Consider the following 19198-nt stretch of genomic DNA (forward strand, 5'->3'; position numbering starts at 1 on the left):
GCGATTCCAGAAGAACACACGAAGCCATCTATACTGCGCCGCCGCCATGAAGTCTCCACGTGGCCTCCGAAATCCACGGCGCGCCGATGCTTGCGAACGCTGAGAAACGCGTCATGCAGCAACCAGGCCACTCTCTCGCGCTTTGTTTCTGGTGGCACTGCCGAGAAGTCCGCACATGGCCTCCGAGACCAGAAGCGTGTCGCGCCGGTGCCTGCGAACGCTGAGAATCGTTCCCTCGCTTGCCGCCCACCCACTGGCACACAATCGGTGATCCCAGATGGCAACAGGCTCATTAAAAAGCGGCACATACTCAGTGCATTCACGGTGCAGGCCGCTAAAGCGTCGGCGTGAAAGGCGTTCACTGAAAAGCGGCACTTTTACCCAATCCACTTGTGGCGCAATCCACATAGCACAGCACACACATCGTCAGTTAGAGTCCATCACTCTTGCGTGGTACGTGATACCACTGTCACAGCCGCTTGTCCAACCCCGTCTCTTTCAAAAACCGAAGTAATCCCTTCGTCGCCTTCAGCTGCGATGTCTTGTGTCGGCAACATGGGAAAATCGTTTCGAGTGACAATGGTCTAGTGTCCAGGTGCGCTGGAACGAATGCCAGGGGCTGTCGCTGAAAATTATATTCAGGACAGTCGCACTGAATGTGTTCTAGCGTATTCTCGCAAAGACAGGCATTGCAGAGAGCGTTGTCGGCCATTCCAATGCGAAATGAGTAATATTTCGTGAATTGTGACACAAGAGGTGACACAAGTGGTGACACAAGATATATATATATATATATTGACACGTGTACTTATCTTTATCGGGCGACCACGTTTGGCCGCCTAACAAATGTAATCGCACAGCATGGGACGCGCCTGCATGTATACGAAGTTTCTGGAAAGTTATCGATGCTTCCATCCGCTGTCTGTTGTCGCCGAGACTTATGTTATCTGATTTCATCACCTGACGCGAATGGTGTAGAATTTTGTGGAAGGCACGCGGGTCCGAACGATTAGTCTGGAACATTCGACGACTGCTCTATAAAAGCCGACCCGCTTGACCCGCAGATCAGATTTTCGACGATCGCCGACTGTGTTCGCCGCTTTCGTTGTGCTATAAGTGTAGCCTGTTTTGTGGGCACAGGTTCGCCCAATAAAAGCTAGTTTTGTATTCCACCGTACTGCTTCTTTCTTCACCGTCACTACCACGTGACAATATATAAGACTGTCGCCCGCCCCAACGTGTTCGTTCTGTCGCGCCCGTGGTGATACAAAACATTGCTTGCTAGAAGAGTTGACAGTTGGGCTAGTTGGTCGTCCATATTTGAAGTAGTATACCTAAGCGCAAATAAAACCACAAACACAAGGAAGACAGACATAACTCAGACAAGCGCGGCCAGTCGTCGCGCTTGTCCTTGTCTGTCTTCCTTGTGTTTGTGGTTTTATTTGCGCTTAGCTACTACTTCAAATTGCTTGCTAGAACGCGCACAATGTGTGGAAGAGCGCGAGACTCTCCTTGACGCACTGAGACAAAGTCTCTATGTGCATGCGCTACCGTATCTTCCCGCAAGGATGCTAGACTTTCAGGACAGAGATGTTTCGCCACCTCCTGAAGTGTTTTTAACGACACTGTCCTGTTCAACGAGTAGTGAAGTCTAGCAAGTACTGCTTAACTTTACCAATAGTGCAATGTAGTTGATAGCCCGATGGGATACGGAGTGAACTGTCTTCTGCGATGAACTGCGCGTTCATCTGTTTATCTCTGCACGGTAAAAGGAGACGCTCGGGCGGAGCAATTGCCGGCACCTTTTGCAAGGCTAGATCCGCCCGTGTACTGCACCATTGTCCTCCTCCTCCCTCAGCGATTCCTGTAGCTCTGCAGCATGACCATCAAAGAGTCGCTGTCACCTGCACGTTCATCAAGCGCGTGGCCAGCTAGAGCGCTAACCTTGATTCAGTGGCTGCCCCATGGGGGCAGCGCCAGCACCCTTACGTGCGTTCGCTGCAAAGCGACAAATCTGCCGTAGGGGAAGCCTATACTCGTTCCTTGTACAGTCAAATTCTTCGTAGTGGTCTTCGCTGTAGAGGCGTTCACAGTGCGTATACGAATGATAGGAACTCGGCCGGGACATGCGGCATCCTTCGTTATAAAGGTAATTTCGTTGTAGAGGCCTTGGTTACAGAGACGCTCGGTTATACTTCGAGTATGCAGCGAGGTTTTACTAACGGCGACACTGCGCTTGCTCAGCGTGCTGTAGTTTCTCGAATGCGCTAGAGGAAGAGCAGCGATAGCTCTCGTATGGCAGCGGACCATATACGCTCACCGAAACAATAGCAGACGTACGTGCCCCTTTCGCAGCCCCGCTTACATTGGCGAGTCATATACGTGTATACGTGCGTCGGACAATAGGGCGCCAACGCGCAATTCCCAGATCGTCGGCGCGAGGAAAGAAAAGCAAGCGAGGAACCCACTTCGCCTCGACCTCGGCGGGCGTACGATATATCGACGGCCTCGCAGCGGTGTGGCGCGTCGAGCCGGACTCGTATATACGTTTAATATACGCGTATAGCGGACACCGGCCAGTCGTCGCAGCCGACTTCGTTTGGCGCCGGCCGCCCGGCCGACAATGGAGCTTCCTGTCCACCCTGTAGGGCTGCTGCTGCTGCTCCGCCGACTCTCCAAGTGCCCCTGGGGCGTACACAATGACGTCTCCCTTTCGCGGCCGCGCGTTTATGTTACGTGTATACGGGCCGCTGCGCTGGCCTGTTCACGGTGCCCCGGAGAGATTGTATCGCCCGACTCTCTCTCTCCTGCAGTTTCTCTCCTTCTTTTGTTTTTCTTGTTCCGTTCTTGCCCCCTTTGTTCGAGCTGCGTTGTTCCGACTGCGATTTCTCGACCCTTGGGATGTATAAGCTCGGATTGTTGCGCTAGCTCTGCGTATTTGTTTGTTGTGCGTTTAAGAGCGTTCGATGGTTTCTTCTTTTTATTGCGTGCGCGTGTGTGTGTGTTGGAACTCCACTGAAGAAGGGATAGCCTTTTCACTTGCGCTTGCCGCCCCGTGAAGCGACGTCTGCGTGTGTCAGAAGGCGCCGAAGTGTGCGCCGCTACTGGGCAAGACACTTCTCCATATCTTTACGCCGGCAAAGAACTGCAGGCGCACGACTGCTCGAATGACGTGTGCGTGCTTCGAATAATCAGCGCATCCACGCGCTTCTTGACGGCTGATCTTTATTGTGTGTGTGCGTGTGCGTGTGTGTGCGTGTGCGTGCGTGTGCGTGTGTGTGCGTGTGCGTGCGTGCGTGCGTGTGTGTGTGCGTGTGTGTGCGTGTGTGTGTGTGTGTGTGTGCGTGTGTGTGCGTGTGTGTGTGTGTGTGTGTGTGTGTGTGTGTGTGTGTGTGTGTGTGTGTGTGTGTGTGTGTGTCGCGTTTCACGACCACCATTTACCGTGGCTCGCGCTGGAACCGCTGGGATATTAAACAGCAGCGCGCTGACTGCCCTTCCCTTCCCTGTCCTGGTCTATTGCGCCTTGCTCTTTACTAATTCAAGCATGAACCAACTAGCCCAAGCAAGAGTTTTACTTTCGCTGCCATTCGCAGAGCAATTTCACAAACATGTGGAAGTGGCTCAGCCCATCACCTTCCCACGAGTGGCGACCCCCGAAATTATTCGGATACACAACCTTCTGATTGCGTTAGACTTAAATCTGCTGCTCAACTTCAGTGCCATTGTAGTGGGCAATTAACCGAGCCGCCGACGTACCTCAATATAGAAAAAAAAAAGAAAGACTGAAAGGAATCGGAGAAGGTTCAGTGATGATGATGATGATGATGATGATGATGATGATGATGATGATGATGATGATGGTGGTGGTGATGATGGTGATGGTGGTGGTGGCACAAACCCGCTGCGTGAGAGAGGTCGTGGCCTTCGCAACGTAGTTTCGCCACTGCGATCTCGGAGGCCACGGATAGGATGAAATGGGCCAAGGATGGGGTGCCGTTGTGATGACAAGAAAATTAACGAAAATACGAAAATAATCAATCATAAATCGAACCAAGTAGTGTGTTATACAGTAGCCAGCCGCCATCCTTGTGAAACGAAATAAAGAAATCTTGGCCTTAAAGAAAGGTGTTGCTGGGCTAGCTGGTTCATACTTGCAGTCTTAACGAAAGGTGTTAGACGGTTCCTGCGTCTACCTTTTTTCGTCCTGTCTTATCAGGTGCACGCTCGTTAAACCCGCAAATAAACGTCGAGCCTAGGGAGTATTCTGGGGAGCATACCTTTTTTTTTTTTTTTTTCGTCATCGAACGCGGCGATAGCGGCTTGCTATACTCACTCAAATTAAATTTCTTTTTCACGAACTGTTATCGGCGTTCGTTTGCTGCCTTCAGAGAAGTGGAGGCTCCGAATCCCTCTAAGTCTTTCCGTTCATGAGATCCGCGCCCGCGGTGACAGCACGCTCGCCGCAACGCGTGATTAATTAGTAAATCGCTGTCGAGAACAACGAGACGCAAGTTTGCGCGAATGTATACGCAGAAACGAACTCCGCGAATCAGCGGCAGAGCCTGAAAAGCAGGCCCCGAAATTCTATAACGCCTGCAGCTGCGCCACTGATGCGAACACCGAGGCACCTCCAAAAGTGTACACGACGCTTCAGCGCTGAAACAACCACTCGCAACACCGTGACGCTATTGAAAAACAGGTTAAAACGGGATCTTCGTTATATGTTGATTTCTCCTGTTTTCATTTTGGGTAGGACTCTATGCATCGCAGTCGCCAAGCTTTCTTTCTTTCTTTCTTTCTTTCTTTGCAGCGAAACTGTACACCTGCATCCCCCAATACATTTGCCGAGTCCGTGGGCAGGAATGTGGGCCGATCCCGGATGTATAGTCCAATACCAGGCCGACCCGCGGCGGAGGTGAAGCAGGCTTCAGGCACTCGGCGCATAGTAATAATAATAATAATAATAATAATAATAATAATAATAATAATAATAATAATAATAATAATAATAATAATAATAATAATAATAATAATTCAACCAAGATGCATTATTTCAAGTCAGTGGGTACACTGGGATTGTTTGTGAACAGCACATGAACTCACGAGCAGGAGGCATTGCCATATACGCAAACGAAAAAAAAAAACATGTATGCACAACCCTTGACTCGCAAGAGGACAATGCCACTGACTGTGGCATTGTGGACGTGTCCAAATTTCGTCTGCCGCTGAAGTGCTGATTCACTGGGGGCACGCCCGTCTCCTTCTGACGCGTGTCCCAACCCAGCCAATCAGAACTTCAGCAGCAGACGAAATGGACGTATCCACTAGGGGGACACTTGAAGAATAACCCCCTTCACCTTCCGCCCATGAGCAGCCGGTCCAGAGTCGCTGCAGGAGGCCGCTCCTGCCTTATGAGGCTGCGGTCAAGAAGCGGACGTGGGGATAGACCGCTGGTGACGCGCCGTAAGGCGCCGCAGTTTACAATATTATTCTACTATTTTACATATATGTTGTTTCCAAAAATAGCGCAGTCATGATTAAGTAAAAAGAAACATGCTTGATACTAAACATGTTAGTAGTTCTACTTAAGCTGAACAATTATCGCAAGCGTTAAAGGAAACGATGCTTGAAATAGAAGACGTTACTTAGGGCAGGTCAGGCGGCTCCTCGTTATGGCTCCCAAGCAGTGTTGCAGGCAGAACTTAGTTTGGAAGCAATCCACCGACCATTTCGCTTATGGCTATCATTTCTCTACATGAGCATTGTGCGTAACGTGACGACTAGTTTATCTGCGCGTTTCCGTGGGTCTGTGTGGCTATATGTTAGTGCGTGCGGACTGGAACGCTTTTTTCGAAACCTGCCGTGTATACAGTGCTTCGTACTTTGTGCATGTTATCGTCCCGGTGGAATTGTGCCGCCATTGTGACTCAGCGTTCGTATCGTCTCTTGTTGAAGTAAACTTTTTTCCAAACCACTAACTTCGTTTTTTTTTTTTCTCTCTGCTTTATCTGCGGGGTCTTCTGTTTGGTACAGTCTCCGCGCAGTAACACCTCCGCTGCGGGTCCCAGAGACGTTATCTGTGGCATCGTCTCCGCACTTTTTTTTTTCGGGAAACGCGGGCTTTGCGGGGGTCGGCGCATACCTATTACAGGTTGTACACACCGTAGAGCGGCGGTCCTTCGGAATGCGGTTCTCCGCGGGACGGATCTCAATTTACTGTTGTCCGGTCTTCCTCCGCTGCTTCGGTCTTCCGTTCACTTCGTTCCTTTGTTTGTTTATTCGCTCTTTTTCGTTTCATCCCCGCCCCGAGTTGTTTCTGAGTGGGCGTTCGCCGTGCGTGGCTTCCGAGAAATAGTTACCGATGCCCGAAGCGACTGCGAAGGAAGGGAGCCGTACGGCTATGCGAGTGTGTATCGGGGCTCCAGCCAAAAAAAAAAGAAGATAGAGTAAGAAAATTTTTACACGTTTCTTTTTTTTTTCGTTTTGCCCCGTAAAATATGGCATGATTTGTTTTTCTTGTTCTACCCGTTGTTGTTGTGGTCGTCGTCATTGTTTTGTTTTCTTCTTTATGTTGTTTTTCGTCTTTTGAAGTCGTACGAAAAATGCGAACCCTCTCTCTCTCTCTCTCTCTCTCTCTCTATGTGGGTGTGTGTCCTTTCTTTTCGCATTCCAGAAGCCGCTTGAGAGGTGCCCTGTTGACAAGACGGACCTATATAGCGGGCCGGGATGCGTGTTGAGGATTTCGGGTGTCAAAACGACTAAATCATTTCCGAGACCATCGATGCCCGTCACCGCCTCTTCACGCGTCCATCGGTCTTCTTTCGGTGTTCTTTTTTTTTTTTTTCTCTGTCACGGGATCCTGCGGGATTTGTTGGCCACACGTGCTCCCAATTGTACGTTTACTGTATGCGTTGCCAGTTGTCTTCGGGTGACGTGGATATATCCTTCCGGCGTTTTCGATTTCATTCCGCGCGCGCCTTTGCTAAACGGCTTGGTAACGAAAAAAGCCTTTGCGCTCGGCGAGTCTTTGTTTGCTTGCTTTAAACGCCGCGGGCTTTATTCCCTGTTCTTGTAGCGAGGTTTGAGGTGGTATTTGTTGTTGGCGATGGTGGGATAGGTTGGTGTTGCAATTGGGATGCTTCTTGCATATGCGAATGGATTAACCTACGAGTGGAACGAGCCATACCTCCCCCGCCTCCCTCTATAGGAAGCGTTAGACCTCGCTCACAGCTTAAAACACACACACACACGCACACACACACAAACACACACACACAAACACACACACACACACACACACACACACACATATATATATATATATATATATATATATATATATATATATATATATATATATATATATATATATATATATATATATATATATATATATATATCGTAATTGTACGAATTGTACAGAATCATTGCCGTTGTCCATAGAACAGGGGCAGTTACGGGCGTCAGCGCAGGGCCTACAACATGTCAGCGAAGTCATTCTGGCTTCAGGCTAACCCTCGCAGAGTGGCATACGAGCTGCGAGAAAAGAAAGCTGCGTTGCGTGCATTGTGAGCGCATGGCTCCGCTGACCAGCAAAAAATTGTAAGCTTGCCCGTAAGAGGCGTGACTGAGCTCGTAGAAGCCTCAGTTCACACGGACGACGTTCGGTAAGTCATAATTGCTGCGTTAGTACAGTTATCGAACTGCACGGTGCCCGCTCGAAAGTCCACGGTTTCACGGAGAGAGGTCTCCGTAGTACCGAGAAAAAAAAAAAGTTTATGGCGCGGCGTCTGTTGTCGTGGAATCTCACTGCCGTGCGTGTAAGTTCACTGAACTTCAGAAACGAAACAAGCACTGCATGGGACCGAGTTACGCATCTTTCGCCAGTGAAAGTCATACTGCGAGCATCCGGCTCTGAGAACGCGTTCCTTATATATAGCGCTTCGCACGAACAGAGCACGACTCATCCACAATGGATAGATATCTCACGAGTCCTAAGCACTGCGTCTTGGGCGAAAAAGCAAAAGCAAAAGAAAAGAGCAAGAGTCGGAGTGGGGTAAGAAAGGGGGAGGGAGGAATTCCACTCAATGTCGCGGTTCCGCGGAATCTCCTTGTAGCTCCTCTCTTCCCACGTGTATCTCTTCTCGGCGCGCATTCCCGCATTCGCGCACGAACTGCTCGCACGTCGTGACTCCGCTGCGCAGAGTGCGGGGGGGGGGGGGGGGGGGCGAGACGATAACGCGCCGCGCTCATTAAACGATGGCGCCACGCCGCACAGCCTCGCATCGTCGCGCGCGACGCTGCAGCGGCCGAGCATCGCTCCGCGCGCGTCAAGCCACGAAAGGCTAACAGCCGCGAACAAAAGGAGGAGCGCGCTGACCGCACAGCCGAGTCCAAGCATTTCACCGTCGCCTTCGCTCGCACGGTGGCGTAGAGGTTATGCGGCAACTTCACCCTGCAGTTGAATCTAACGGGGAACTATTCAAAGCCTTGGGTTTTAAAGACAGTGAAAGTAGAATAGACTTTGAACAGGTAGAAATAACTAAACGGAGGCTATCTGATTGGTGGACAATATCAACGCAAAAGTAAAGGAGTAAATACATAGGTATGCATGCATATAGAACCATTGAAGGCTAGGTGGCGCGCGTCGCCGCCGCCCGATTCAAAGGGTTGAGCCACAATCATCCATCCATCCATCCATCCAGTCTCCCGCCGGTGACGACGACGACGTGCTGGGGGGACCGCGTACGTGCGCACACGTGTGGCGTTCGTGCACGCCAGTGCATAGTACAGCCGTGTGGTACAGCGCGGCGGCTGCTTCGCCCTCTCACCCGGGCCGTTCTGGGCTCCAACCATCCGCAACGGCTGCAAATACGAGCAGTCGAGAGGAGGAGGAAGAACAAGGAGATGATGAAGAGAGGAAAGAGAGAGGGGCACGTCGTCTTCTCCCTCATCCTCAAACGCCATAACCTGGCGGTGTGCGTGCGTGCGTGCTCCTGTTGTTGGGGCGCCCCGCCGAGTTATCCAAGCCGCTACCACGGCAGCGTCTCTGTTGCGCCTTCTTCGCCGCCCTCCTCTACCTCGCCGCCGCTTCCCCCGCCGCGTCTGGTTCGTTCTCCTCCCGTCTCCCTCGCTGCTGGTGGTGCACCCTTCTTTGCACACGAAACAGTCCTTCTCTCTCCTCTCCGGAAGTGCGAGGAGAAACATCCTCTTCGCCGCTCGCTCGCTCGCACCAAACAACAACAGCAAGAAGAGCAGCGAGCTATTTGGCCTCCTACGTCCCTCCACACCAACGCGTACTCCCCCCCCCCCCGGCCCCTCCACCCTCCATCCATTCCTCGCCCTCTGGTCCGCATAGCTGGAGTTCCAGAGACGGCCCGGTCCCGACTGCCGCGCTTCGCTCCTTCGGTCGGTCGGAATGCAGCGGCGTCGCCGGCTGTGGCCGCTTGATACTCGCCTCTCCTCCAGCCGACGCCGAGCGATCTTCGCGGGACGTCCCGTACGAGACCGGACCGACTGCTGCGCGCCGCCAACGCGTTTCGTCCTGTCCTCTGCTGGTCCTTTGCCCTGTCCTGGGAGCCCAGTGTCTTCCTCGCCGCTGCGCCGTTGTGCCGCCGCTGTTGGATTGTGTTTCGTCTAAGCGGATGCTTCGTTACTTCGAGCACGGACGCGTACAAGAGGACGACTGAAACCATCGGCGTGCCTTTGTCGACGTGTGGCCGCAGTTTCGTACCGGGAAAGTCTCCGCCGCGAAAATTTGTTCTGACTGAAGAATCGCAACGTCGACGATCTCCTCTGACTGCCAGCTGCGCTACAAACTTGGTCGTGCGGCCGAAAAGCCATTCGGATACGTCTGCGGCTAAACGCAGGGCGAAGCAGCACGTCGGCGCGTTTGTCGTCGTCGAAGCACCATCGTGACCAACCGGGACTTTCCTCTAAAAGCCACAGTGCCGTCAAAAAAGCGCGTGGCCACTTACTGCATCACCTGCGAAGGCAAGAGGGAATGCCCCGTTCGACGGAGTCGTGCACGCCGTAGCAGCAGCAGCAAACGGCAGACAAAAACTGCTACTATACAACCGGCGACCTGCTCCTCGTAAAGGGGTCACATCCAGAACCGCTAACCGCAGTGCGAGAAGGGGCCGTAGCTGTTGCTCAGTCTGCGTAGCGCAGCGCACAAGAAACTTGTACCACCGAGGGTGATCAAGAAGGTCCTGGACTTGTTCGTTTTCTTTGTTTCCTTTTATGTTTTTGCCACTACAATGTGTGCGTACGTTTCCCCACTAGCGGTGACCGTATTCTTTCGCCCTCAGTGATTGCGTCTGACGGCTCAGCGCGCTGACCCTGCTGCTTTACGGATTGACGGAGCAAGTTGACGCGCTGGCGCCGTCCTTCACTTCGCCCGATCGCTGCGATGGAGCAACGACGTGCCGCTCCGTCTTATTGAGTTACCTTTTCTTTATTTGTGCTTGATTACAATCCTCCTGTGCCGAGAGGAAGTGCCGGTCCGTATCCCTCGCCTTCTTCGGGAGCAAGAAAAAAGTGGCTGGCCATTTTTGGAAACGGCAAAGCCCCGGCCGAAACGCATATACACCTGGGAGTCCACCCGAGGGGAAGAAGATTGACGAAAAGACGCTCTCCCTCTGCGCTAGAACGAGCAGGTGCGTCTCGTGCCAGCCTCGATGAGAACCGCGTTTGACGGCAGCAAAGCCGGGAAGGTGCCTATACTCTCGCTATTGCGTTTGTCGGGTGCAGGTGTGTGTACCGGAACCCTTTTGCATCGCCTCGCACAAACTTAGCAGACAAGTTCTTCCGGCCAGCTTCCTATCCTAACGACCGCGCTAGGGCCGTTTCCGGATTCAAGCGTCCTCACCGTCTGCAGATACCGCCTCATTCGAGAGCTACTCGGAGAAGCGGCCTGCTGTAGCCTTTCGACCGATGGATGGTGTGCATTTACGTGTGTGATTGAGCTCCACCGCAGCTGCTTTAGTTTCGACGACGCGGTAGGCCTACGTACGGTATACACGCGAGCCAATAAGCAGTCGACGACCACTTCGTTCGCCCCGGTGGGAGAATTGGCGCGAAGCTTCACCTGCGTCTGACCCCCGGTTGACATTGTTTCGTTCGCCAAGGTCGGTCACACACGCGCGTGATACCAGTGATCCTTTCGTTGCCGCCCCGTGGTTGCTTCGTGTAGTTTGCCGTACTTCGTCAGCGAGCCATGCCGAGCGCGGGCGGATGCGTGGTGTGCCTACTTCCGGGACTGTGGCGGTCGGCCTCGTCTCGTTCGAGCATCTCCTCGCGGAGCGACGACGAGCCTCCCCCCTCCGGGTTCATGGACAGGCCGAAGGTGAGAGCGCGGACACGCCCACTGCGGGTGCATGCCTATAGGGTGCATTGATGCATTGATCCTTGACCAGGGGGTCAAGCACGTGGTATGCTTTTAAAGTAGAGTCGTTGTTTTATGGCCTATAGGCGTCCGGTATAAGGGGATGCCTTGCATTCCCGGCAAGGGGCTGCAACGAAACCGTATATACCGTCGGGGATCATTGATGCTTGACCAAAATTATTCCACCACAGAGAAGGAGTGCCTTGCGGTTATTTGGGCTACTACAAAGTTTAGGCCGTATCTCTACGGGCGGCCATTTAAAGTGGTGACCGATCATCACGCTTGGGCAGGGAGTCAAACACGCGATATGATTTTAAGGCGGGTGCGTTGTTTTACGGCCTATGGGCGTCCGGTAAGGGGATGCCTAGCAGTCTCGGCAAGGCCGTGCTACGAAACCGTATACTGCAGGGCGTCTCAGCAAACACTTTCAAATTAAAAGAAAGATTGCCTGTGGCAGATAGCACAATTCTAGGCCATGAGCTGGCCTGCTCGAAGAGGCGGACAGTTACGCGTTTAAATTAAAGAAAGAAAAAGGAATATTGAATTCCGAGCTTCATCTTTTTTTTTTTAATTTCTACTAATCAACCTCTTGCCGCGAAATTAACGAAAATATTGCTTCGACATAGTACTTTATCAGTCTAAGTTGTCTCTAAACGTGCCCCTTTTAGTAGTGCCCCAAGGATGGGGACTTTTTTTTTTTTTCGCGCGCGCTTATAGCCACGTCAGTTCGTGCCTCGCGAACCACCCGTCTATATTCTCGATAACCCGCCGTGGTTGCTCACTGGCTATGGTGTTGGGCTGCTGAGCACTGTTACGAACTTCCCAACCGGTGCCACCAGTGTTACGAACTTGCACCGCTGCACCACGATAACGGCTTTGTGGTCCCGTAGCGCTCGTCACCCGTTTCGTGACAGAGCGTTGGTAGCGAAGACTCCGAGCCTGGCGTCGATGAGAATAACAAAAGGGACTTTATACATTATATACAGGTTATCATACAGGACATGAACGGATCGGCACTGGGGCCGAGAGCTCACACAAACGCGACTGTTCTCGCACGACGGCGTCCGGCGAAAACGCGTGACACATCTCACCCCAGTCGGGAGCGACCCTCTCTCCAGGTGGGGTCAGCGGATCCTGTTTTTCAGGCGGCTTGTCACTGCTTTTATAATCCCCGAGGCCCATTGTCACTCAACCGGCCCAATACAAAGTCAGCACACGACGGTCGTCCGAGGGGTCCAACCAGCGACCGCGCTGGCCACTCGGTTCAAAGTTCGCGCGCGCGGTGACCTCCAGGCAAGGGAGGTGCGGCGCCGGGCCGTCGGGCACACGCGGGCACGTCAAAACACGCTGCTCCGCCGAGGCTTCTCCCGCACGAAGGCGCAGCATCTTGACTTGTGAAGGGAGAATTATGGCGCTCGCAGGATAGATTCTGCATCTTGCAGATTCGGGATCCGGGCTTGTGGTAATGGCACAACAGCATCCCCGCCCTCAGATAAGGCGCCGGGAAGACGAGCTGCCTCCACGTGGCTCGGATGCCAGGCGCGCACGTTCGTCAGGCTCGTCCAAGTTCACGTCCAGTGTCGGGACGCCAGGTAACCTCACGTGCCCAGGTCCGACTCGCCAGGACAGGAGCTCTGCTCACCACGTCGTCGCCAAGGCACCTTGACCAGCTCCGCGCGGGTCGTTCCTAAGACCTTGCTTCTCGCCACTGGTCCCGCTTGGTCGTTCTGCAGCTTGCAAAACCGACCGGCAAAAGGCAACACCCAACACGAACAAGTGCCCTCTGTCTCCCGTCAAACACCAGACAAAGCCATAATTCAAATCAACCTAATTAATCGCTATCCCCTTTTGCTCCCGCTGCAACAAGAGGCAGGTGTACGATCTAGCACACAAGGCTCAAACAATCAGTTTTCAAATCATCAACATAACAAACTAGAAACAATTATTAATCATCAATAATAATGACAAATAGAATGGTCCCCTTGAAATCGCTTGGACCGAAAACATACTTCTGAGGAAGCAAATGAGGTCATTCATTTTTCCCGGCGATATTTTCGCGGAATCCGAAGCTGCTTATATTTGCGACCCTGCTTATCCGTGTAGCGGCGGTACAATAAGCCAGATTCCTTGCCAAATGAAACCCCCTTTTCTTTCACTCCCCGTTTGACGCTCTTCCTCAGATCGGCTAGTGAACAATCTTCCTGTTGTTCGCGAATCCGAGTTTCCCTTTCAACTGCAGCCTGCTCCTGCCAGCTGGCGGAAACCGGAGCGAGTGTGGAGCCCGCGTCGCCTGATTGCGGCGTCGAGTCTATATCGCGGCTAGCACTGCACGCGTCACTCCCACTCACTTCCAGGACCCGCTCGTCTAGGCCAGCGTCCGAGCTCTGCCTCTCCCGTGACTGCTCGCCACTCAAGTTACCCTGATCGGTCCCTGTACCGCACCGCTGTTCGCTCACCGACGCTAAGTCAAGTTCCCTCGACAGCGGGCGCGCTTTGGATCGCGTGGGGGCCATGTACGCCACGTCGGCAAAGAATGATTTGCCCTGATCCCTCAGCAGCTGCTCCGAGCTATTTGAGAAGAGGTAGGAAAATTGCTCCGGGAGGGCGGCTGACACAGCGGCTTCGGTGTTAAGTTTCCCAAACTCTCCTTCAATGATAACCGTTGCGATCGGTAAACAGACACTCTCCTTCTCGGCCACTTGCCGTATCCTAACGCACTCTCCCGTAAAATCACTCGAGGAGACGAAAGACGGGTGAACAACGTCCATAGTTGCTGCAGAGTCCCGCAGTGCTCGGCAATTCTTGCCGTTTACCTTAATTTCCTGCACATAGGGCTCCAATAGACGTATGTTCTTGTGAGTTTCCTGTATCGTTGCAAAAGCAATTCTCTCTGGGCAGCTTGCAGCGATGTGCCCTTGCTTTTTGCAATTGTAGCAGGTTAACGGTTTCCGTTTTTCAAAAGAACGCGTCATTTCGTTTCGCTGTTTCGGACCATCGTCATCATTCTGAGATGCATTCTGTCCATCCCTTACAGTTTCTTTGGGAAGGGACTCGTCGTCCCGAAACTCGCGACGCGTGATTTCCTTCCGTTCGTCGGGCTTCCCGTAAAACCCATCTCTTCTATCTGCTTTCTCTATGCGCACTGCCTTGCTGTGCAAGCTGCGGCGGGTGTAATACTCTTCCGCTAACTCTGCTGCCTTGTTTAGCTTAACCTCCTTTAGCCTATCTTGCAGCCAGAGCCGGACATCCTCATCAATGCAACGGTAGAACTGCTCCAACGCGATGCATTCGACAATTTTGTCGCGGTCGTCGTAAACCTCTTCGCCCTTCAGCCATTCCACCAAGTCGGCTTTTAGACGAAACGCGAAGTCAACATTCGACTCCTTACCCTTTTTTGCGTACCGGAACCTCTGCCGGAAAGCTTCGGGCGACAATTTGTACTTCCGCAGTAGCGCTTCCTTCACATCACTGTAGCTCTCAAACGCCTCTTTCGATAAGCAAGTTATTACGTCTGATGCCTCCCCAGGAAGCAACGCTAACAGATTCTGTGCCCAAAGGGATCGCTCAATGCTATTCCGTTCGCACACGTGCTCAAATTTCACGAGGTATTTGGCCATATCCTCTCCGACGACAAAGGGTGGAAGTTGATCGCGTATTCTTGGAACGTTAGAAGTGAGACTAGGCGCTGGCGAGCTATTTCGGGTCTCCAACTCTTTCATTTTAAGCTCGTGCTCACGTCGCTCCCTCTCTGCCTGCAACTCCCGATGTTCCTTTTCTCTCCTTTCCTCCTTTTCCCGTCGTTCATTTTCCTTCCTTTCCTGCTCGCAACGTTCCTCCCTTTCCCGACGTTCATTGATACCCGCCCAGGCCTCAGCGGCTTCCTCAGCCGTTACGTCCCCGGTCCTCATGACCTCAAGGATCGCATTCTTTCTTTTGGTTGAGCCCAACTCAATGCCCAACTCCTCACAAATTTCGAGAAGTTCCTTCACCTTGTACTTCTCCATCGTTCACACTGTCCTCCTGCTGTTTACCCTTTTTGAAAATACCTGCCGTACGCTACTATAACACTACTAGTAAGACATATGCAAGTATTTCACACACTGCCCTGTTTACCCTCTCAGCATCCCCTGGTTTTCAAAACACTCTTACTAGGCTTGAAACACACAAGGTTATCACAATGCAACACCAAATCCTTCCCTAAGCTACTATAACCTGTGTTAGAGAAAGTCTGGTGTTTGAGGTAAACTTCAGGCACTCACCGCGCCGAGGTAGCTGATGCCGGTCAATCCCGTAGCTGCCATCCAGTGTTACGAACTTCCCAACCGGTGCCACCAGTGTTACGAACTTGCACCGCTGCACCACGATAACGGCTTTGTGGTCCCGTAGCGCTCGTCACCCGTTTCGTGACAGAGCGTTGGTAGCGAAGACTCCGAGCCTGGCGTCGATGAGAATAACAAAAGGGACTTTATACATTATATACAGGTTATCATACAGGACATGAACGGATCGGCACTGGGGCCGAGAGCTCACACAAACGCGACTGTTCTCGCACGACGGCGTCCGGCGAAAACGCGTGACACATCTCACCCCAGTCGGGAGCGACCCTCTCTCCAGGTGGGGTCAGCGGATCCTGTTTTTCAGGCGGCTTGTCACTGCTTTTATAATCCCCGAGGCCCATTGTCACTCAACCGGCCCAATACAAAGTCAGCACACGACGGTCGTCCGAGGGGTCCAACCAGCGACCGCGCTGGCCACTCGGTTCAAAGTTCGCGCGCGCGGTGACCTCCAGGCAAGGGAGGTGCGGCGCCGGGCCGTCGGGCACACGCGGGCACGTCAAAACACGCTGCTCCGCCGAGGCTTCTCCCGCACGAAGGCGCAGCATCTTGACTTGTGAAGGGAGAATTATGGCGCTCGCAGGATAGATTCTGCATCTTGCAGATTCGGGATCCGGGCTTGTGGTAATGGCACAACAGCACGAGGTCGCGGGATCGAATCCCGGCCGCGGCGGCCGCATTTCGATGGGGGCGAAATGCGAAAACACCCGTGTACTTAGGTTTAGGTGCACGTTAAAGAACCCCAGGTGGTCAAATATATTCTCGATATTACACGGGCCCTCGCGCGCCGTTTCTCGACCGACGCCACCGGCTTTTCACTCCCAACTGCGAAGACCTTTTGCATCCGCGATGTGGCAGCAGTGCGTTCATGACCCCAGGGAACTTCCAGTCAGCCAACTTCGACAATCCAGTTAGCCAAGAAAAAAGAAGTATTTTGTCGCATAGTATACTCCAGGCACATATTCTTGGTGTTTTCAGATATAAGGAACATGCGCTGATCATCAAGCTCATGTGGGGGCTTTTTTTGTTGCACTTAACACTACAGTTCACCTGTCAAACGTTCCAACTCTGCAGCAAAACTGGTGCCAGCTGGAGGGTCCTATAAGTTTATAGGCTATTGTAACACATGCCGCTACTGAGGGCTTAACCGGAAGTCTTCTGGGAACTCTGTTTGTAGCATGGAAAGGGTCTGTACCGGTCGGCATGCGCTGAGCGTGCAGGGACGACGACGACGACGAGACCGGCGTTGCGAGGCGCGCGAGGCGTTCCATAATTTGGGCGCGAGCTCCGGGAACGCGACCAGCTGCGTGTTGGCCCCCCCACTTAGCAGTTTAATTACGGCTCCTCGCGATCTCTCTCGGAGCAGCGACGAAGCGAGCGCCGCTCATTACGCCGTCGTCGTCGTTCCACGGAACAACCATATCGTTGCCGGATCTGCTATGTATATATAGACGCGTGCGCCACGGCGACTGCACCCGCGTGCACTGTAGCGCTGCTGTGTGTGTACATTCGCACACGCACACTGCAGCTCCCGGAGGTGCTCTCGGGCTTCTTTCGTGTTGTTTCTTTTTCTTTTTTTTTTTACTTCGCGCGTTGATAGATAGACAGCCGTTTGTGGAGGACCACTTCTGCCATCTTTGGAGGCATCGTTCGCATACATCGTCGTCGTCGTCGTGTTCGTCATGATCATCATCATCATCATGATAATCATGTTCATCATCATCATCATCGTGTTCGCTATGGTCATCGTCACCTCCTCCTTGTTTCTTTCTCACAGATAGCGATGCACAGAGAGAGAGAGCGATAGAGAAAGATCATTGCCAGATGTACGCTAATATGAGGAACTGATACATCGAAATATATCACATATAGCATGTATCGAATGTATACATCGAAACGATGTGCTCCACGTTCAGATCGCGTATCTCGAAAGGGGTGCCAGTCTTACATCATCATCATCATCGCGTTCGCAATGGTCATCGTCACCTCCTCCTTGTTTCTTTCTCACGGATAGCGATGCAGAGAGAGAGAGAGAGAGCGATAGAGAAAGATCATTGCCAGATGTATGCTAATATGAGGAACTGATACATCGAAATATATCACATATAGCATGTATCGAATGTATACATCGAAACGATGTGCTCCACGTTCAGATCGCGTATCTCGAAAGGGGTGCCAGTTCTTACAATTTCAGCTATGCAGACATACTTCAGTTTTCCTCGGCTTTAATTTCGCGAGTGTAACATGGTGCCCTGAAGTGAGTAATTAAAAATTTAGTTAGAAAGCTTTCGTTGATTAAGGAAATGAGCGTCAAGTTATTTTTCGCTTTAAATGTCCGCCTGGCCACGTCGCCTATCTCTAAAAAGAAAAAGAAAGGAATGTGGTGGGAGAACAAGCTTTCACAGCTTCTTTTAAAAGGAAGTGGCCCGCAATAAAAAACAAAATTAAACGCTTCGTAGATTGCTTGAATGTTTGGCAAGACAGAAGCTAATAGGCAAATGGAGGCTTGAGATAATAAACAGCGGTCGAACAGGGGATGTTTCATTAATGGCTGGAGACAACGTTCTGATAACGGGACTTTTCTAATTAATAACACGCCTGCAGAATCCTGCTTCCAGATTACAGGGATTTTCCTCTCTTAGCTGCCTTTCAAGAAGACGATAAATAAGCAAACAAATATACAAATAAATAGGTAGAAGAAAAAAATATAGAGAAAGAACAGGTTAAAGTGGTCCACGAAATAGTTAAATATTAAAATTCTCGTCTGAAGTTACAGGCTTAGATTATCCCTCGTTTATATATGCGACTAGCATATACACGTGAGTTAAGTAAAACGGTATCTAGTACAGGTACGCAAGTGCTAATCGACAAGTAGTTGTGTTTCGACAGTTCCCCTTGTCGGAATATTGACTCGTATCGAAACGCGTACTGTACGACGAACTATTTAATTTCGAGCCACGGACAGGCGTGATTTGTCACGTTTCGTTGACGTCGCGTGGTACCTTAGGTCGTGTGCCCTGCCCTTAAGAAAAGTGGCAGCCCTTTGAATCCGTTATTCACTTACCATTCTTAAACCGATCGCGCGGGCTAAATCTACGGTAAACCATCGCGTATAGTAGCCAGATTTGGATTCGTCGTGTAAGAAGGCTGGATTGTTCACCATCGTATCGCCTCTAAATATTAGTATCTTTACGCGAATACTTTTGTTATATAACAAGCTTCTTTTTTTCTTTCTTTCCTTTTTCAATATATATTCTCTGTAATTTATCGACTACCTTCATTTGTGTATAACTGTCGCATAACTGCTGTTACATGAATCCTGCGTAAAATATTGAGTTGTCTCGCTATAATTATTTTTACGCACTTCCTGCATGGGCCCAAGTCTAGCCGAGAAGGCTAAGGGCCCAGATGATTCACATGTACTTCTTGTTAGTCGTTTGAATAAACTTATTTTGAATTGAATTGAATTGACTACTTT

At 51.5% G+C, this 19198-nt stretch overlaps 1 protein-coding gene across 3 annotated transcripts in view; it reads left to right on the forward strand.

The window, feature by feature from the left end:
• LOC139056185 (EGFR adapter protein-like) overlaps window positions 1-19198 on the forward strand; it is a 259948-nt gene that overhangs the window by 134724 nt on the left and 106026 nt on the right. The window contains exon 5 of one of the 3 annotated variants that reach the window (XM_070534197.1): window positions 4811-4915. The exons of the other annotated variants lie outside the window; for them this stretch is intronic. Coding sequence (XP_070390298.1) covers window positions 4811-4915 — 105 coding nt within the window. The remainder of the gene's footprint in view (window positions 1-4810; window positions 4916-19198) is intronic. 3 annotated transcript variants of the gene reach the window in all.

This window comes from Dermacentor albipictus, chromosome 2 (genome assembly GCF_038994185.2).
Source record: "Dermacentor albipictus isolate Rhodes 1998 colony chromosome 2, USDA_Dalb.pri_finalv2, whole genome shotgun sequence".
In the NCBI taxonomy this organism is placed as follows: Eukaryota; Metazoa; Arthropoda; class Arachnida; order Ixodida; family Ixodidae; genus Dermacentor; species Dermacentor albipictus.